This window comes from Osmia lignaria, chromosome 12, assembly GCF_051020975.1.
Source record: "Osmia lignaria lignaria isolate PbOS001 chromosome 12, iyOsmLign1, whole genome shotgun sequence".
Lineage (NCBI taxonomy): Eukaryota > Metazoa > Arthropoda > Insecta > Hymenoptera > Megachilidae > Osmia > Osmia lignaria.
The window spans coordinates 6,711,643-6,733,838 of NC_135043.1; the positions used below are offsets into that span (position 1 = coordinate 6,711,643).

General features: G+C 44.7%; 1 protein-coding gene across 5 annotated transcripts in view; it reads left to right on the forward strand.

Annotated features, from left to right (window-relative positions):
* Positions 1–19,343, forward strand: part of hth (Meis homeobox homothorax) — a 369,553-nt gene extending 350,210 nt beyond the window's left edge. For 3 of the 5 annotated variants that reach the window (XM_034321378.2, XM_034321377.2, XM_034321374.2), the window contains 2 exons: positions 13,784–13,952; positions 14,239–19,343. In XM_034321378.2, the coding sequence (XP_034177269.1) occupies positions 13,784–13,950 (167 nt within the window). In that variant the 3' untranslated portion in view covers positions 13,951–13,952; positions 14,239–19,343. The remainder of the gene's footprint in view (positions 1–13,783; positions 13,953–14,238) is intronic. The other 2 variants (XM_034321376.2, XM_034321375.2) reach the window with 2 other exon arrangements.
* The last annotated feature ends 2,853 nt before the right edge of the window (positions 19,344–22,196 follow it).

Genomic DNA, 22,196 nt, shown 5'->3' on the forward strand with positions numbered 1-22,196 from the left:
TCAATGCGGAGCAGCTGCGATCCGTGTAATGAAAGTATGATTGATGATCGAGCCGACGCGCGTCATTAGCTCGACACGAAGAAGCGCGAGCATTTCTCTCTTTCCCTTCAACTTGTAACCACGTCGACTCGGAACGTGTTCTGAATTAGCAGACCCGCCACCTAATATAATTCGAACGACCTCTCGCTTCTTCTTTCGTCTTTGGTGGATGGTAATATTTCCGGATAAAATAACCTGAGAAATGATGTAACTCGTGCGTAGCGTGATTAGAGCCGCGGGATTCTTGATGAGATTGGATTTTGGCGTGATTTTCTCGTTAATTATAAGGGGTAAGATGTTACCGGTCCAAAAATGGATTTACAGGAATCCACTTGCTTCAAGATTTTGTCCTCAAAATTAGTGTTAAATTAGCTGTGCTCACGCACGAACGCGAGGGTAGTAAAAACATCGCGAGGGGGTTTTAGCGTTACCGTTCTCCTAATACCGCCCGTAAAACCGCGATCCCTTTTAAATCCTTGCCCTGCTCGATCGTGCGTATACTACACAGACGGTCGACCACTCGAACTATAAAGCATAAAGCGACGATGCATCGTTTTACGACGTACAAGTAGCTTCCGTGTCTCCATCATTCGAATTCTATTAGCTCTACGTCCATCCGGGTGTCATTCCACGATTCTACGATCAAAGGAACGCCCCTCTCTTTCGCTCGTACAATTGAAAATGTACTTTTTAATCATTTCGTCCGAACGTTAATCATTCGGTAACGTTGAACCCGCGCATAAATAAGCAGATAGCGAAACGTTTACACGGTAAGTGGTAAAGTTACGCGATTTCCACGGAACGTTCGAAGGGAGGGGTTCCTTCTGGAACTTCTGTTTAGTATCGCGTCCATTTAATGCCGCGACGCTACTCCGTCAATTTCGCCGCGACGCTTACTGTCCGACGCGGGCGTGCTTTCTCAGAATCCATCCAATTTGTAACGTGTGGCACAATGTAAAATTTCGACGCCGCTTTACGATCGTAACGACGGCTGTTTTTTGATACGTTGCGCCGCCAATTCCCATTAGGGGATTCCGCGTTTGTGCGCCGCGCCGCTCAAAAACACCGGCACTCTTCTCCCTTAAAATATTACATTACACTTTCAAATCGGCCGGTCAGCGTGCAAATTGAATTCGATTACGACCAGTTAATGGAATCAAAGCAACACAATCCGTTGATTGGAAAACAACGATCTTCCAACGGATAAATAAACCTGCCGTCTGTGAAAGATTGACGATCCGGGCAATTAACGGAATTAAAAAACGAGATGATATTAAATTTTCTGTCATTGATAAAATTGATTTTCGAATTCTTATCAGTGGTGAACATCAAAATTTCACCAACACTGTACTCTCGCAATTATTAATTATCTTTTTATTTGATTTTGTTCACACCAATAATTATACAAAAAAATATCCATTTTTCGAACAGTTATTCCGTTCTTGATTTGATACGAGCGAATTTTAGTCGAAAGCAGAGATCTCGTTCAAACGGTGGATGAAAAGCTTCGTTTCTTATCCGAAAGTTTCGCGTGTTTCTCTGTTGGGTTCAGACGGTGTCGGGCGTTCCGACGCCAGCACACGGACGGTAAACAGTTACCGGTAACGTAGCTGGAATCGTCGTCCCTTCGCGTGTTCACGGAACGACGCAGTAAAAACGTAACATCGGCCCCGAAGTACCGTAAAGCTGTGACCGTACGGTGCATTTCGTAACGATGCCGCGATAAAAGGCGTCCTACGAGCTGCTCGTGTTCTTTCCTCGACGGTGAACGCGTTCGCCGGTCGAGAACAAGTTGTTTTCGATAGCGCGAATTCTATCGAACATTCCTGGAAACAGGACATTCCCGCGACTCCGGGGAAAATGGCAACGATTAATTGTGTTCTTTGCGACGGGAACGGCGGTTCTTCGAGATTCTTTCTTTCTTCTTTTCCGAAAGTGTTTTTCACCGTGTTAAGGGTAGTTTTTCATTGATTTTGTTTCAAATGTAATATAATAAGGTGATGGAATTCTTGGAATACTAGAAACTCCTGAACGATTTACCGGGAATCGTTGTCGACCACAATCCTAATAAACATTTCTACCCCCGCGATCCGAGAAGATTTTACGAGACGGCAGGCGCTGTTCGATTTACGCGTACGCAGAAACGGCAGCCGGCAAAAAAGGGCAAAGGAAGCGGAGAGAAGCCGCTTGGTGTCCATCGAAGATATCTTAATTGCCGGTTTTGCTTATTATTCCCGGCATTGGTCGGTAGCCGGGGGTCAACGCGAGCTATGGGAGTTCAGAGCCATAGATCACGGTGAAAAGGTCGGCTTGCTCGACGGCTCTTTCTCTCTATCCCTCCTGCCGTTCGTGTCTGGCTCTTTTCTTTCTATCGTTCTCTTCCTCTCGACGTTCACTTTCGCAGAAGCTCGATTGTCATTTACGATCGCCTGCTCGTTTTCCACCGCTGTCAAAGATCGACGCGAACATCCGTGAACGTTGACTGGTAATCGCCTTCCATCCTCTTACGCCGCGGCTTCCCCTGCATCCGGCGATTAGTGTTTAATTGGCCAACTTGTTTTTAATTCGATCGTTCGCATGCGAGCATCGTAATCGCGTTACTGTCGGACTAATCGGATAGGGTTTGGTGAGGATTGTTTGGACAGACGAGTTGGAACAAGGGGAAACTTTTCTTTCCTTCTATTCAGACTTTTATCTCTTAATTAGTAGGATCATTGTCGCAAGAATTTTAGTAAAATATTTTTATAATTGTATAAAGTTATTTTTAAAATTGCTTTCTGTTTGAAAATCAAAGAAATCCAAAATCAATTTTAGACTTACCACAACCTGTTCTCCCTCAAATGTTAACCCTGATCCAATTGATCCAAGAATTCTCGTCTTAACGAACCGTTCAAGATCAAAGATCCTTCGGTGGTCATCGAATATTCCAATTGAAAGGCAAAACCAGGGATCCTTTGCGAACCATTCGTCACGCACTTGCTGAGAGGTCTAGGTTGATAACGCATCTACCCCTTACCCCTCTTTGCTATCATTCCTATTACAGAAACGCGCGGAACTCTAGCTGACCATAGAAGTCCCTGGGAACTCAGCCCAGCGTTCAATTTAACTGATATACAGGGTGTTCGCATTAAAGAGATTCAATTTAACTATCTCATAATCATTGGTAATGTAAAGAATTCTTTATATAAATGCATATAATCAACTCTGGTATTGGTGATTGAAATAAAAAATTGATACTTATCATTTTTGTATAGATACTTTATTAATGTAAAACAAAATTTCTACTAAACAAAATATATACTCGTATCGTTGCATATATTTTGCATATTTTGTATCTTCTAATTATATAAATATCTATAATATAATTGTAAAATAACGGGACTGTATGACTTTAGCGTGGACACCCTGTAGTACATCCACTCCATCTCTCGGTCGACCTCATCCCCTTACGCCGTGGCCCGTCGTCTCCAACCCCCTTGGTCTCGAACACATCCGATTCCCCTTTTCTCGTCCTTCTTTCGAACCGATCCTTCGTCCTTTTCTATCCAACCAACGGATCGGCCAGCGTCGTCCCTTCCGCGCTGACCATCAATCAAGGTTGTCAATTTGTAATGGCGATTCTCTGTGTCCATCTCGGGAGAGAGGTCCAGACACCCCATCCCACGTCTGCCTCTCCCTTCTTCCGTCTCGCCACCCCTGCGGTGCGGTTCGATCTCCGCGCCACTCTATATCTGGCTAACTCGCCGGATCGTCGAGCCAGGGGGATGGACGGTGAAGGAGATCCTTTCTCTTTTCTCTTTCTCTCCGTGTACCCGCCGGTAGCTGGACACCAGCTCGCTGTAAACGTTCCTACTGCCGTCGCTGATGGGATATCGGTAGATAGAGAAAAAGAGAAAGCCCCTTGCTGCTTCGCTTCTCCCATCTTGCTCGTGGTCCACCGGTGCGCTAAATAAAATGGATGTCCTGGGGTCGGGAATCGGGAGAAATTGCGAACACCCCCTCCGTTACGCTTCCACGGTGAACTTGGAATGTCATCGATGGCGTTTTAGGGTCGCGTTAGCTGCGTCCGATTGTCCATAGCACAGATAAGAATATTTATAATAATCATACAAAGAAAACTTGGTAATTAACGATTCTGTCCGCTATAATATTGATATCGACTACTTGATTTTAAGAAAATTTCAAAATATTCGTCTTCGAACATTTTTATTCTATTCTACGCGTTCGAGCACTCGTTCTAACACATTTTTTGACAAACAAGAGACGATATTTCAAGCAGTCCGGGAAAGAAGTATCGCAACCGAGGGGGCAGTTAAAGACGAGGACGATTTCTGCCCCTTTACCAGCTCCTTTCGGCGATATAAGATTTTTTTCTCTGCGTTTCGTGTCACGTAGACGTGATATAGAGTTACTTAGAGTGGCGATCCCCAGCGCATTACGGCCCTAACGTTTGAAAGGTGCCGGATACCGCTCCTTATACGACATAGATCATACGTTAATTGAAATGGGGTGCATGCGCGCCAGTCGTCGAATACAAACGACCGACTTATAGAAATGTTATTATTTGTCGGGAGGGGTGAACACAGCCAGTACGAGCTTAACCGAGGAAATTGCGTTTCGTCCTGTTCAAGCGACGATCTCCTAAAAACTGTCCAGTGATAAAAGGTAAAATCGAATCAGATTTTTAGCTTTTCAATTTTTACATTATTCTTAAAGCATCATATGGAAATGAATGAAGTACCGGTTGATTCTAAATTCGAAAGGAGTATCGTGCTCGTTAATCGAACGCGAACGGCGTCGACTAATTTCCTCCAGCGAAATCCGTTCCCATGTAAACGAGCCAAGAGGTCCATTCCGTTACTTGTGTAGGTACGCGTATAAACCGAGGCTGGGGTGGTTTCTCGAGCACGGAAATGAAGTCTTGGACGGTCACGATCGCTATGAAAAGATAAGGTCCGAGTTGTCGAGGGGGGTGTGCTTGGACACTGCCCTCTGCTTCCCGTTCACCGCTCTTGTCTCCGTTTCTCCAACCCCTCGTCCTATTCTCGTCTCTTCCAACTAGATTTTTCATGGCGTGGATCGCGTCCGGTGTATCAAACCGTACCCGGGAACGTAGCTGTGCACTGGCTACCACGTATCACCGAGGGGTGGACCTATCTTATCGGCGTAGCCATAATGGCCTGTTCTATCTCATCTCCAGTCTCGTTGACCGTTTGCCCCTTAGACCACTTTCGCCATCGAGGCTCCGCCGTGGTAATGGCGGCCAGGAAGAAACCTGGCTCGCTTCAGGCCAGGAGGGATGGTATCGTGGAAACGCATCGACCTCGTTGCCTGGCTGTTAAGTCGTTTTATCGTCGATCGGAGAACGGCTACAGAGCGACGCGTATTCGACCGAGTACGACTTGTATTTTTTCTCACTGTCACCTTGCTAAACTCTTCCGATTATTCTGCCTTTCAGTCTCTCTAATTGGATCGATAAAATTTTATTCGATCCAAGTTAGATGAAAAATAATAATTTATACTTTGGCACAATTCAAGATACAGAAGGTCGAGTTGGTTGAAATTTTTCGTAGATTCGTCTACCTCTGTAAACTTCGATGATTTATCGGGCGAACGTTTCAAGCAGGAAATAAAAATCGTCCACGGTGGTTCGATTAAGAAATTGAACGTTAAGTGATTACGTCCCGTAATATCGGTCTGCCACGATGGACGAACGTGAGCTCATGCAGCAAGAAGAACGACCTCTTCGACGGTCGCGAGAACGTCGAACCGGCTGAACGGTCGCAGTTAGTTCGCGACGTTTAAACGACCAGCCAGCCGTTGCACGGCTTATTTATGCCCGTCGTAAGGAGAGACACTTCCGACGTTTGTGGCCCTCATAACCTCCGTTTATTGACACTGTTAAGAATGCTTTCTGTAATCCATGGATGGCCACTTTGGACTGTTGCATCCGCTCGTCTCGTTATAATCCTGATCTCCCTGTCCACCTTTACCAGCCCGTTATTATTCCAATGCTCGCGACTCCTTCTGAACTGATGTTACATTGAACGGAATTGCGCTGACGTTCAACTTGATTAATTGAACAGCCGGATGGGGTGCCGATTGGTGGCTACCAGTTCACTTTTGTTCAAGTGTCCCTTCTGTTTGCGGGATGTCTTTGCGTTAGCGTGTTACGATCATAGCGTAACAAATTAAAACGATCAAATGATTTTTTATTCCCTGTCAGCGGTTGTTATAAACGAGATCCAAAATCTTTTCAAAGGAATATCGAAAGAAACGATCGAATTCCAGGCTAACGATCACCAGTTTCTTTCGCCTTCATTCCCAAACGTCTATTACGTTCCTCTTACCATATGTCGTCTAAACGGAGCGCAGAAATTCCTCAAACGATCTCTAATCCCCGGATTCGAGACGAATCCGTTCGAGCTGATCGTTCACGTCTCGCACATGTCAATCTCCTGATAGAGCCAGTGCAGTAAAAGAACACGAAACGCGAGAGTGTGGACAGTATCGAGGGACGGGGTCCGGCTCTATCTCCTTAATTATCATAATTTATAGCCGATCGGTTAATTAAAATATCTAAATACCGTATAGGCCGCATAAGATCCGATAATATATAATGAATAGCACGGGGCAGGCGTTCTCTTCCTCCCCCTCCTCTGCCGTCTCGACCGCTTCGTACCTTATAAATATTAAATGTTTTATGGACCACGGCCTCGTAATACCCTCTCCTCGTCCTTCTTCGTTCGATCATTAATTATTTATCGCGTCAACTAAGGAGCCAGTCAGCCGCGAGCGCTGCTCGGGTTTTATCGAATCGTCGGTCAGATTTAGCGAATCTCGATTCGACTGTCCGCTCGATAGAAATTTATGTGCACTGGTGACGAGGCGGGGGCGAATGAAGAATTAAAAAAAAAACAAAAAAAAAAAACACGGAGGCTGAAGAACTGGGTTAAAATATGCCAACGCCGCCGCGTACGGGAAGGGGGTAAATTAATTTCGGCTTGTCACCGGGAGGACATCCATAAATGCAGTAGCTTCTTTGCTCTGCCCCTTATCCGCCTTCGTATGCTCCTCTCTCTCTCTCTCTCTCTCGTTCTCGCATCGCTTCGCATCTTGTACGACAAAAATCTGCCCTGTAATGCTCGTTGCTTATGCATTCGTAAATAAGCACTCGGTTGATCGTCGTTTCGAGCCAATCGATAACTCTGTGTATACCAAGTATCTGTTTTACAATCTGTTTAACCCTTTCGCTATTGCAGAATACAGAATAATTTCATAGAAATAATACGTATTCCATAGAATATAGATGGAATAGAAATTCCATAAGGAAAACGGAACAAGAGAAGATCATTTCCTCCGATCTTCCCTCGATTTCCCTATTCCAGTTTCACGTGGAGGCACGATCGAAGTTGGTTTCCAGGAGATTCCGCCGGCGTTCCACGATATCGTTTTTGGTTCCGTGTAATAGTCGGCTGCTCGATCGGTGTCCGCCGAGACCAGGAGCGTAGGAAAGAAGCGAAACGACGGTCGGGCGGAGTGCAGGTTAGGAAAGGGAAGTTGCTTGCTGGAGACAGCGGAAGAAAAATAGCGGAAGTCATCGACCTCCAAGGGGCTATATATCAGAGGGTCGCGAGGGGTAGTCGAAGGCTTTCCGTGTGCCCGTTTCCACTCCGCTTGGACGTTCGTGCACGTACTTGAACAACCACGAACACGCGAAGATGAGGGTAGGTTCGAAGTAGGAAAAAGGACGGAGAATGTACGGTGAATCTAGGATAGTAGTCCTACCGTTTCATCATCCGAGCGAAGGACAACGATGGCCTGTGTTTGCGGTCCTTCGGTTTCTACCACGACGTCTTTCGGTTCCGGGTTCTCTGGGTTTATCTTAAATGAGACTCCCCCGAGGGCTTAGTCGGGCTAGGCTAGCTTGTATTCGCGCTAAGATATATCTCTGATTGATTAAATTCCTGCAATTACGTCGTGTCGTATATCACCCTGGCGAGCATCCCCAGGAGAGATCGTTTTAAGTCCTCGGGACGATTTTGTCACACCGGCTCCCTATATCTTGGACATACGACGTTAAGTAACCGGTGGTCGGATGTACGACTTTCATCAAATTGAAAATAAGTTCCTCGAATCTCTCCGGTAAGCTTCACCCGTCTATGGTGATTTCTGTCCGCAGAAACGAGCCGCGGACACTTTCATCGAGCGTGATGACCGCAGACGCGCGTGCTACCAGGTCGACGTAAATTACCGTCTGCGGCCGCGTTTTGACAATACGAATGTAAAGGCTAGCCGGAGCAAACGGCGCGTGACGATGTCAGCCGGTTTCCGCAATTGTTTCCATTAGCCGTTTTAATCATACACCATTTACGGATTCGACTAAGCGGCGACAATGGTAGCTGCCGATTCGGCAGAAATTTCATTGTACAATCGTCACAATGAACATACGCGTTCCCCGTGACACCGATATTATTCTCCTGGGCTACGGGCAACATTATCTCGGTTCGTCATCGAACAACGAACAATGCTAGGAAACGGCAGACGACACGAGAACAAGACAGAGACAACGATAATAGAGTGAAAAAAATAAGCGGGGAAAAACTACGTTAGAAACGGTGTGTAAGAGAGAGAGAGGGAAAGAGAAGGCAGCAGGCGGATGAGTTATTAGATCCGGCGTATCCGGTATTGCGTCGCGGATGACCAATAGTTTCATCGAGGGATTGTTGAAGGTTCCGGAGCACATTTCCGGTTTCCGCTCGACGAATCAGCCACCGTTCCCCTTGCCTCTTCTTCTTCTTCTTCCATGTAACTCGACTCGATCTCTCGGAATTTGCTTGTCCCTGAAACCCGGGGGCTACGCGGTGGCATCAGAGAGGGGTTACTTTTGGCTACCACCCCTATCCACTAACCGTGACGATTTTCCTTGACTCATTCCATATCCCTCGGACTCGAGGGTAGTTTGCTTCTCGATGGATATTATCGTTGCCGAGACAGAGGGACTAGAGTCTAACAAGGAACTACCCAAGTGTTACACTCACTTATTAATGAGACTTTGTCAGCTTGTAGAGCTCGTCAAGCTGAACACGCCTATACCCCCTTTTGGGGGCAGACGGCTAATTCGTTAAAAGATATTAACAATTAGAGTTAGTTACTCCTTACATTCTGAAGTATGACAAACTCACACATACAACTCGCAATCTAGAGAACCACGGTTCAAATCCTTGGTTCCCAACATTTTTTTTTGTTTTTTAATGATAATTTGTCTCTTTTTGAATAACTATTACATAAAAATTATCATAAAAAAAAAAAAAATTTTTTTGAAAACCGAGGATTTGAACCAACGACCTTCAGATTGCGAGTCATGGATCCGCTCCGTGGTTAAACACATGACTCGCAATCTAAAGGTCCTCGGTTCAATTCCTTGGTTCCCATTTTTTTTTTTTTTTTTTTATTTTCTAATGATAATTTGTCTCTTTTTGAATAACTAAAATTCTATATAATTCTAAACTAAAATTCTATATTCTGTTTTGAATAATTTAAATTCTATAAAAATTGCAGTGTATGTAATTAGCTATTAATAAATGCAATGATTATAGCACAGCGTGTTCAGCTCGACGAGCTCTACAAGCTGGCAAAGATTCATTAATAAGTGAGTGTAACACTTGGGTAGTTCTCCGTATAAGTACCGTGCATCGCCGAACTTCCGGACGGACCATTGGTACAAAGTCTTTTTAATATAACAGCTTATCGTTCAGCATAATTAGTATCTTGGATTTCGATGGTTCACAACCTATTGCAGTCGCTAATTAAGCCGTCAATTCGAAACGGGCGACCAGAGTAGGGAGTTGGGTAGGTCTCGAACTTGCCGTCTCTCCTTTAAATCTTACCGGAAGTTCGTTACTACACTCGGCCACGCTGCGAACTCTCCAAGAACAGATGCTTGTTACTTGGACTGCTCATATTTATCACGGCGCTCTCACGGTCCTTCTCTTCGCCCGTTCCTGCCGCGGTTTTCACACCGTTCCACCGTTGAAAGCCCCCCCTGGCAAACTCGGGGACGCGTTGGCTCGTGTTATGCCCGACCAGCGACAAGGGAACTCCTCTGGAACTCCTCTGGAACTCCGGCAGAAACTCACGATGTCGCCGCCAACTAAGTTCCGAAGCTTGGCTTGCCGCCTTCCGCCACCCTCTCCAAGGAGATCCCATGTTCCTCTCCCTCACTCTCTCTCTTTCTCTATGTTCGACCTTAACCACGCTTCCGTACCTCTGGATCTACGTCTGAAACGCAGCCAGGCATCCGGTTAGGCCGCAACCATAAGTTACTAATGTTGTTGCCGTGTTGGCGGGCTGGCGTAACGCGCGAGAGCGAAAGAGACCCAACGGCAACCTGCCCCTTTCGCAAAACGGATTTCGAAGTTTTACCTCGTTTCCAAGGGGATTATCTTCGTCGGTATAATAGATACGCTTTAGTGGCTGCTCGAAGGTGTCTTTCCGTGTTTTGCGGCTTGCTCGAGCACGCTGATTAAAGGTAATCGCGGATGCGGCTGGAAAGTTGCGGATAGAAGGGAATTATTGCGTTATATTAACGCCGGCGAACAGCTGTTCCGTGGAAAGTTTTGTTTACCGATGCTGCACCATGGAAAGACAAAAGTTTCGTTTTTCATTCGCTTTTATTCGCGTCGAAAAATTTCATTTTATTCCTCTTCGTTCGGTTACATACGCCTCGAGAATCGTCTCATAAATTTCGCCAGTCGTTTCTGCGTTCACGCTGGATCGCATAATTTATCGTCGATTATAATGATGCACAGTTTAACGCGGCCTTATTAATCAATTCCCCGGCTATTTATTACGCGGCCGACCAATTTGTAATCGCTGTTAATTTCATCGTTATTCAATTCTATAAATCGCCGTGTAACAGAGGAAACGAAATATTGACACCCCTACGGCCAGTTCGTACCTTTATTGCTCGAACTGATACCTTCTAAATTATTCCCCGATGCCTTTTTACCATTATTTCTTACCCTTCGTTATCACACCATCAGAAGCAATTCTAAATAAACCACAAACCACCACGATACCTCTGGTGCTACTTTCATCCTCGCGAATAGGTCCAGAAGGGTAGCCAAACAATTAGCTACGTGGATTCGAGGGTGTACAGTTGAATTGGTCAATTTTCTTACGTTACATCGACTTTCTCCTCGGAGCATTCGTTACAGAAACATCCCTGGTCACCCTTAGGAAGGTCGAAAAGTAAGATCGTGATGGAGGAAGCCGGCTAACGAACTCCCTGTACGACTCTGAAGTGCTATCTTCACGAGACTCAAAGGCGCCGTAAGAAGTGCCATTAAGGCGGCGATCATATCTCCCGATGGTTCGTCTTCGTTTATTAAAGCGCGCTGAGAGGGACGAGAGGGAGAGGCTTCGTGGTCGAGCTGCGGACTTTCTTGCCGATGGCGAATCCTCGGGGCCTCGATAAGAATCTGACCATCCGATCAGATACCATCGATTCTTTTGTTCTTGTCGATAGAAGAAAGAAGAAGCTAAGTGGTGGCGGGGATGATGGTTGCGTAGAGTTAATTGTTCGAGGTACGGTTGATTTACAGAGGATGATATTTAATAATTCGAGGTACTTTGAAAAGAGAAAAACTTTAATTCTATAATAAAATACCCAGACAATGATGTTAAACAAGCAAACGCACGATTCAACGATTCCTTACACCACCTCGAATCTCCTTACGAAGCACGTTTAACCGAGTCGGGAGAGAAGGAAAAGAAATGAATGGAAGAAAAACGGAACTGGTCGATAGGAAAGGAAAGAGATGGTGCATTGGAAGCGCTATTATTCCTTTTCCTGCGAGCGAAAAGGATCAGCAGAACCGTTTTCCACCAATCACGGCTGCTCGGACGATTATCTCGGATCCAATAAAAAGGTTGGATCCCGCGAGAGGAGTCGAGCGTTTTCTCGCGGCCTTACCGAGCTCGCAGGAATGTAACCTCGCGTTATAGCCACCACGATATTCCGCTAACGAGGGTTGCGCGCTTGTAGCGTGATTAAAGCACGCTATAACGCAGCAGGACGTCGCAGGATGCTCGGGATCGGGCACAATATGGGAAGTTTTCTTTATAATTCTACTTCAATTTTTGCCTGAAATTTTTCTAACCAATTCTTAACAGTTTCCTCTTTTTTAACATACAAATTTTCGTCGATATTTCATGAAAGTAGCTCGATACCGTGCCACGGACCGTAAGAAAGTTGTCTGAAAATTATTAGCCCGACTTTGTACGTTGGTCAGCAATTCCTCGAGTTCCACCCCCACCGGCGGGTGGTGGAAAAATCCGACGGAGCATGGAATTCATGGTGGAAAAACACGAGTCCAAGGAAGGCAAAGAACGTTCGCAATAATTGTGATTTACGATTCGGCAAGTTTGTTTGAAACGCGTCGCTGTCAGAGCCAGGAAGTTGCTGCTATTTGTAGAGAAAAGGGACAGAAATGACTGAGGGAAGAAGAAGAAATGGAGGCTCTTCTTGCTTCTTAATGACTGATCAAATATTCATTGAACACCTGAATATGAAACGTGCGTTCTAATCGAATTGTTAGCAATGAATATTTGTTAAAAACATACACCATCCGACTAATTAAAAATTTCTTAATGAAAGCAACGATCTCCACCTTTCTAATTGTTTCATTTTCTTCGACTAATCCGCTCAGCTCGGAACAGTTGAAACGATAATTTCCTTGGTGCAGGAACGTTGAAAATTACCGTTGCATCAGAACGACCCAGTACCACAGTACCATAATCTCCTGCAACTCGTGCACCATCCGTATCGCAATTTATCAGTGCACGGAACAATTACTCACATTCGTGCGAAACAGGGGGGGCTCGTTTAACCAAGAAGCAAGACCTGACGCAACAGAGCTCGCGAAACGAGCCGCCATTCGACAGGCAATAAACGAGCGTGCAGTTGCAATATCGCTCCACGACAGATAAGTCCGGTCAGATTTAGCATAAGAAAGGCTTAGAAGAGCGGCTCGACAATGGTCGGGATCGAGTTCGAGATTTCGATGACTCCCCGCTCTCTCTCTCCCTCTTCGCGTCTCGTTCCCGTCGTATCGGTGCCGGAGGGTAGGACGCAATCAGTGGCCTTGATTTATCGCGGCAATATACATTAAGATACCGACATTAAAACTAGGGGAGCCTCCCGTGGATTCCGGCCTCCATTACCGCGTACGAAAAGAGAGAAGAGCTGTCGTCGCGTCGCCACCGAACCGATTCCATCCCGAACCAACATTCAATCTCTTTGATTCGGGATGCTGTGACGAGAACTACTCGCTTGAAACGAATAAATAAAACTTCCGGTTATAGGAGGTGTCAATTATTTTCTCAAGTTTCGACGCATCGATTTATTAAAATTGATTAGTGATATGAAATTAGTGACATCAAACTGGTCGATGTCGCGAATACACTAAAATTAATTGCAATTTATTTAGGAAATGAGAGGATCTTTGGTATAGGTCGTGTTGGAGAAATAGATCAATCTTGATCTCTGTTTTCTGAGGAACCTCCGATTAACGCGACATCGATCAATCAATCACGATACACAGCTCGCTGGATCTTTGTTCTCGATTGTCTTCCAAAAGAGGATCAAGAACTGGATGGATATTTTCCAAGGGAACCAGCGAGCATTTCCAACACACGCCCGCCAATTACGGGACAGTGATCTAACCATAGTAACGTGTAGTGTTCCCGCCATTGTCCGCAGGTCCAAGCGGGGCGTACAGTCCGGATGCGACGATGGGCTACATGATGGACGGACAGGCGGCGAGCATGATGCACAGACCGCCAGGTGATCCTACCTTCCACAATCAGTACCATTACCCGCCAGAGTACTACGGACATCACTTATAAAGGTACGTGGGAAATAAACCCGCTTGATTCTAACAGATTTCAATTCAACGTTAATAAATCGGTCAATTCTAATATCGTGACAATTTCAATTTGAATCAACTCTATTTTTTATTTTCATAAAAATCTCTTCGAGACTTGTTAATGTAAATTAAGCTTAAGTCTGGCCTCGCCTAATCGCTGATCCTGAAACGTTATATGTACCCTGAAAAATCATCTTTCATAAATCATCCCCTAATAGCAGCTCGAGCGAGCGGTCGCATTAATCTCGGCTGGTTTCTCACGTTGCAGCAGTAGTCGCGAGTCAAGTTAGACGATGGAATGACGGTTCTTGCGGAACGGGAAACGTATCAGCGTGCTCCGGTTGGCGTAGATCGAGCAGCACGCAGGGGGCAACGGGGAACGATTCGTCGCCTCCGTGACGTGAACGACGCCGAAGAGGAAGTCAAGATTTCCTAGCCATTACGGTGCGTCGCGGACGCTGGTCGAGCCAGGAGCGCGAGAAATCGAGCGGAAATGGACGCTCGCGTCGGTCCGGGTCTGACTCGATGCGGAGGACCTCGAGGTACGAGTTGTCGAAGAGACGGGACCGGATGTGGCCCGGTACTGGAACGAAGGACCGACGAAGGGCGTGTCGATGCGCGAGAAACCGAGAGGGTAAAAAAGAAGATACGAAAGTGCGCGGCTCGGAGCCGCGGGGGAGGAAAATTCATGTGATTGTTCTGTGTACAAATGTCGCGGTGTAATATTGTAGTGATCGAGGAATTTAAATGTTAAATTTTAATACGATCGCGATCGAGCTAATATTAAATGATAATTAACGATTCTAGAGAAGACAGAGAGGGTGGTACGGGGTATAAAAGCTTGAGAGTGATATATAATAGGCAATTCGTAGCGGGCATGTGTACATTAAGAGGATGAACAGAGGTAACGAAATATTAGGCGAACCCGGTGCTCGCACGGTTCCATTTTTATATAGATAAGAAATGTCCACGTGCAACAAGCGAATACGAGAATGAAAAGAAAAAAAAAGAAACAGGAAAAAAATGATAAAAGTGGAACCCGACGTTGAGATGAAACGTGTGACAAAAACGATCGTCGAGTATGTATGTATATATATACATATTATACACACGCAGCAAACACGGAGCAGGCAGAGACGCATCGATGTGTATAAATATATACGAGGTATATAAATAAATATAAATAGGGAGAAGAATTTTTAGAAACGCGGTGGGTGGCGTTTCGAAGCCGAAGAAAACGAGAAATTTGTTTTAGAAAAAATGAAAGTGAACGCTCACCGGCGCGTACAAAAATTCGGTACGATCGATAAGAGAAAGGAAAGCTAACGGAATAAATGAAAGGTGAAAGATAAAAAGGGGGGGGAAAGAAAATGTTTTAGGACAGAAGAATGGAGATCGACGCGTGTGCCGGACTCGAGCGTCGATTCCATTCACTTGCATATATATATAGGTGACATTGAAATTTGTACAGTTATTATTAATTATAAATGAATTTACTAATTAAAGGAAGAAGTAATTATATATTATAAATATATACATAACTGAAGTAACATGTGCCCCCCAACCCCCTACCCCTCCGGTTGTAATATATATATACAAGCGAGCGAATTTTAATTGGACCTTTGGGACGATAATTATTCACGCGTATGTGGGTACGTGTGTGACTGTGTGTATGCGTGAGCGAGTGTGTTTCGCGAGTGAGTGGGTGGGTGGTTGTTGTGGCCGTATTCGGTGTGCGTACGGAAGATCGTAAGAAATACGCGAGGCGAAATAAAATACGCTGAAACTGGCTCGAGGATGATTGCGCGACTGTGCGAATGGAAGAAAGATGATAGTATACGCGAACGACAGTGGTGAGGGATTATATATATATGAAAAAAAAAGGTATATATATATATATATAAATATAAATATAAATATATAAATATATAAATACAAAAATATAGATACCTGCGAGAGGATCAGACAATTCTTCATCGTCCACGATTCGGTGACGCGGTCAGATCCACCCCCTCCCCCACCTGATCCGACTCGACACTAAATTGTCACTGAAAGAAACACGCAGAATACATACACGTATACACTTAAACACAGAAGCGCGAGTGAAATGAGCGTCATTAACCCAGCCCCGTCTCCCCGCACCGTAAAGGATTAATTAAAAGAACCCAAACAGCCGAACGAGTACACGATCTACAGTTTATCGATATAATATATTGCGTATAAATAGTTAATTGAGCGTGAGATGGGAGGAGGGTGAGAGGTTTATTTTCGATCTAAAGGGCTATACGAAGTTATTTCGAAAAGAAATTCTCGTCTTTCTATCGTTTCCTTGTGATTCTTTTTCCTATTTTCATGTCTTATAGAAAAAAATTCGGTAACAATCGGAGGTACTGTGGACCAGAAGGGTAAAAATTTGGAAAACAGTGAAGGGTGAAAGGAAAATCGAGGAAGACGAGTGGCAATGAAAATTAGCCGTTTCTGTTATTAGAAGTTGAACGCGTTACAAATTTTATTTAATAATTTTTCAAAAATTCTTATTACTTTAAGGGTGCTAATTGGGTCGAATTTCTTTATTTAACAATTTTTCCGACTTGTCATCAAAAAAGAAAAATATTCAGAATAAAGAAGTTTCCAAGGATACTACACGATTGGTGAAGATCAGAATTGAAGGAAATTCCATTGGAATACCGTGAGGATATTCAGGATCGACTGCATCCTCGATGGTTTGAAATTTTCTCGAGTTCCAAGTACAAGCTTGGAAACGAGAGGAAATTTCGTCCATTTCCCGAAGGATCTCGTTACGAAACTGTCGATCGGTGCTCAAGATCGATCGAAGCTTCGTCGAATCCTCGATATGCATCGTGAATATGATTATTTTCGAATTATCTTTTCCAAAAGGCAATTTTCTTCGAATATATTATAAATTATTTCCGGAAATTATTTTTATCCCATTTACAAAAACGAGAACGAGTCTTCGTGTAGCCTTTTACAACGATCACTCCTCGTAGCAGAACGTGTTTATCGCGAGAAGAAGCCAGAGAATGTGAGGGAGAGAGAGAAAGAGACAGCAAGGGAGAAAGGGTTGAAATTTAATTAAATTAAACGTCGATTATATGTCAAAGTAAATTCGCAACGTAGACACGGAACATCCCCCTAAACGAACAGCGCGAGATTTGAAATCGCGCGATCGACTTTCGACGATCGAAACGCGATCGATCATTCGCGCTTCGATCGACGAGAGGATACGGGGAGAACCGGAAGAATAGAGACAGACTGCGAGAAAGGGGAGCGAACGAGATGAAACGCAAAGCATACGAGACAAATTTTATCGATATTTTCAATACGCCCGCATACACGTAAATCTTGTATAAAAATTTTAATGTAAACACACCGCTCTTGCCGTGGACCGTGGTAATTAAGGAAAAATCAATCGTCTCGTTTCGTATTCAAAAACTACCCTCGAATACAATTTAAATCGTGTATTTAAAAAAGAAAAAAAATTGAACTGCTGCTGAAAACGACGATTGATCTTTCCACCATCGGTATCACGACGTACTAGTATACTGAAATGGAAAAAAAAAAAATGATAACCCACGTATACCGAACGACTCAGGTGCGAGAAAAGTCAGTTGTAGGTTCTGGTTAATTGGAGAAATTGCCGAGACTCGTCGAAATGCGTCGCGACCGATTCGATCGATCGATCGGTCGATCGGCGAGCGAGCACGCCTGCTCTTCGCGTATGCGCGGCAATCGATCGTGCGATCCTTACCGCGAAATTCAAAACTTTTTCGAAGAAAAACGTCGCTGGAACGTCGGCGTTGAGATTTCTCGACGACCTGGTTACCTGGATACACGCTGTATACGAAGAGACACGCGAAATTACGTCGCGCATCCGCGCGCAAATCGTCCGACACATTTTTTAACGCTTTTCTAACTCGATCGAGTTTGCAAACCGTTTTTAGTGAAAGCTTTTTACGACACGGGGACCCAGACCTTTTTATCGCTTACCGAACCAGCTGCACCGTTCGCAGAAAAGGTTTTTTATCGAGTAGAACGTCGACGCCAGTGAAAAGGACGATTTCGCGACGCACGACGGAAGAATCGTAACTCATTATCAAGTACGAGACAATCATGAGGGTGGAAAACACGAAGCGGCTCGACGTTTTTGGCGCGTGGTCGGCGACGATCGCCAACGGGGCGACGCGTTTTTACGAATTCTATTTGTTGAACGATATATTGTTTAATTTTGTTGATGTCCGCTCCGTTGGTCGCCGGCGACGTCGCGTCGAATCGTCGTCGCGTACAGGAGAAATTTCAACCGGAATCTTTCCAGCGACGTTTTACGATCAAGTAATTATTATTAACAAATGACACACCGGATCGTCGCTTATCAACAGTAAAAGAATCTCGATTTATCAATGATTAAATTATTTTTCCATATCGAGGATCGACGGTTCGGTCAACTCAAACACCACGAAACGTAAAATCAGTGCATGTTCGATTTCAAACCATTTTTTCAAATGCAACAAATTTTTATTCTCCAAATAGAAAATATACGATCTCTTCTAGAAATGGAATAAAAAACGAAACAGGATCGCACGAACGATTAACGAGAAGAGCCTATACAAGGGATGTGACCTGTATAGGCGAGAAAGTGTTCCGACGGTTGCGGAAAGGATGCGAAGACGGCGGCGAACGGACGACGTTTATTGGCTGTTCGTTTTTCTAAATGAGTTCACCCGATTGAATCATCGCCTTAAAAATGTATACGAAGTAACAGTAAGGTATCTAAGTAATAATCATGTTAGAGGGTAAAGAAACTTCAAACAAAGATTTTATGAGCGTCGAAACGAGCGGCTATAGGGGCAACGAGAGAGAAAACCGAATGAATGAAAGGGGTGAAGCGTGTGAAAACGGTGTAACTGGGGATGGGGTGAAAGGAGAGGTAAGAATGATGATTCGAGCGTGTGACGGAGAAAGATAGGGAAAGTAATGCATAATTAACGTGTAATTACGAAAGAATGATGATGTTAGCAAACCGGGTCGCCATCGTCGGCGTCGATGATCATAATGACGAGAGGAGGGTAACGAGGGTTGGACGCTTAACGTTCGCCTGAAGATCGCGAACCAACGTCATTACGATCATCAACCGGTGAAACGATTACGATAATGCCGATGGTAATGCTGATAACCATGATGACGATGATGATGATGATGCTGATATATGATGATGATTACGATTATGCTGATGATGACGATGATGTGTATAGTAAGCTAAAAATTTATTATATCGGTATGGAATCAGATTTTTTCAACTGTTTGCGTATTGACGACCTATTGACACCCTTAAATAAAAAAAAAAAAAAAAGAAAATCAAGAGGAACGGCAAATAAATTAAAAAATAATAAAAAAGACGAATCGAATCGAACTGTGTTCTATATGTTTATGAATCGTACCGCTCTTCGATCGTTGTTCCGCGATTGTGATAGCGCGACGAGGCGGAAATGACGATTTGCACCTGATCCGAGGGGGGGGAGGGAGGGGGTTTGCTTTTTGCTTCCGTTCAAGATGGAAGCGCGTCGATTTCTTCTCATCGCGCAAACGTAACAATAATAATTCTCGCCTCGAGACGCGCGAGCAACCGGAAGTAAAACAGAGAAATTAGTGACGAAAGGGAGACCCGATACCTGTCGATGTAAAATATTAGTATTAAACGTGGGGTTAAACGTGGACACACGGGTCCAGATAAAGCTGGACACGCGCGTACACGCGTGACCTGGTTAGAGGCATAGAGACGACGATCAGGCGTCTCGAGCACGAGGGAACAGAGTCGATCATTCGCGTGAAATTGGCCCGGATCGATTGTGTTCAAAACACTCACGGATCGCAACGTGATGACGATGAAAGGAAGGACGATGTCAAAGGTGGTCTATGTTAGAGAGTGTCCATTGTATAGTGTTTTTTTGAAACGTGAGCATTAAATGCTACATCTTGTGTACGCCCTTTTGTGTGCAGTGTTTTATTTGAGAATCGCTCGCGTGACAAACCGTGAACGCGCGACGATGATGCTGATATTATGTTTCTTTTCTTTCATTTTTTTTTTAAATTATTAATTATTATTTCAATTTTCGACAGGGCATCAGGCGCGCGTCGCGTTTTATCACCAGCGACCAGATGCTGGTCCAATTCCTTCTATCCCGCCTGCGAGTTTTCAGCACAACACAGGAATTTTTATTTCGTTCAACCGCAATATTTCCAATTCGATTTTGAAAAAAGTTCTTCAAACGTCTAGGCCTACGACAGCCTTTGAAAGCTCACCTTCCTTTCTCTCGAAGCAGGTAAGTTAATTAATTTCAATTCAAAAGATGTTCAACTCCAAAATTAATTATCTACATAAGATAAAAGTGTATTTCATATTTTTCGATGAAAAATCTAGCGTTAACCATTAAATCTCGATAACAGTAGCACCGAGATAGAAACGATGCTGCGTACATCCAGACAAGGTAGACGCAAAGGGTTGTTAGCGAGCTGTCGATGGGTCAGCTTTGTTATCCGCAGAGATGGTCACCCCCTAGGTACGACTGAAAAACGAAAGGGTGCCATGGCTGTATAAAACACGCATTTGCGATCCACGACGCATCCCCCGGACCGAAGTTCCTGTTCCTGTCTCTTCTCCATCCCCGTTGTCCACCCTCTACCCCCGTGTTCGTTCTGAAATATGATAGGGGCCGCGTATCCGGCGTAGGTGCCAATTACCGTTGATGGTTATTCCATGGAAATGGACCTTGTTACGCGAGGCGTCGGGAATCAAGGAGAAGGCACCAATTATTTTCGCTGCCGTCGATGCTTCTCTGACTGGTGGGCGTCAGCGTCGGGGAAACGCCGACTCGACGCTCCCGTCGACGTTTTCCAACTCCTAACGAGACAAATCGTGATCCAGGAGATTTCCTTTCTTTCGTTACCCCGCCACGCAGACAGTACGTTTCGCTTCATCGATTGTTTTTCATCCTCCCCATTTCAGGGGGTTGCTTCGACTGCAGATCGAAATACACGTAAGGGATGAAATTGATTACTTCAGGGTTTATTATAAAAATTTTCTTAAAATTAGCAGTGAAATAAATTTGTAAGACTATGGGAAACGATGTTCAACCCCGTTCGATCAATGGCACTAAACGACACCCCATTTCGTCGAGGAAGAAGCGAACTTCCTGACTTTCCTGGCAGAGACAGCAAAGAAAACAACATCCTAATCGCGTCCCAGGAGAGAAAACGATACCAGCCCCTTAGCAGCGCTCCCTAATAATGACCCTCTAGCTCGTACAGCATAAACGGCCGCCTATCGCGCATTACTACCCCGAAGTGGCCACTCCCTTCTGGCAGGCCGGTCTCGAGTCTAATATCTCATTACCGCGCCACCAGTCAGCCGTGCCGAGCTGCCATTACGAGATTGTTTGCTCGCTGGGCCTCTCGTCTAATGTATTGCTTGCTTCCTAACGCGTTCGACCGTGTTAGACGAGAGAACTTTCCGACAAACTGACTGATCCGCGAAACTTCCCTCCCCCTAATCCGTGCACCGTAGCATCTTTCTTATTAGACGAACGTTTCAATTTCGAGATGAAAAATATCTGAAAGCTGTTTGATCATTACGAAAGTGTCGTTAAGCGACAACTCGCGAAACTATGATCGCAAATTTCCATTTCATAGCGAGCAGACGATTGGATCAACAGCGACGGTGTCAGCTGTACGTTTATATCTTTTAAAAGTGGCGTTCTCGCACGGTCAGCGAGCATATTCCCGTTTCCCTGGCGTTATTTTTCACCGCCCGCCTTCCTGTTCAGAATCGCGTTTCGAACGGAACAATGAAAAGTTTTATCGCCCTTCTATAAACATCAATTTTTCCATTCCATCCCGTTCACCGGACCGCCACGGACATTATAAGCATCAACGTTTCGCGAATAAATCAGAATACTTTTAAACGCAGAGAATTTTCCGAGACAGAGAAACAGAATATACGGGACAAGAATTTTCTTGAATACCGTCATCCCTTTCTCGAAAAATAACCAGGTAAGCGATACAAAACAGCCATTAGAAAATTAAATTCATCCCTTAATTCTTGTGCTCGTAAAAAGTGCCGTAATGACCTACAGTGAAAAATCATGACTTTCGATGCCAACGTGAAAACCGAGAACAGCGGATCGATGATCGAGCAGAGATCGCGTCGACGAT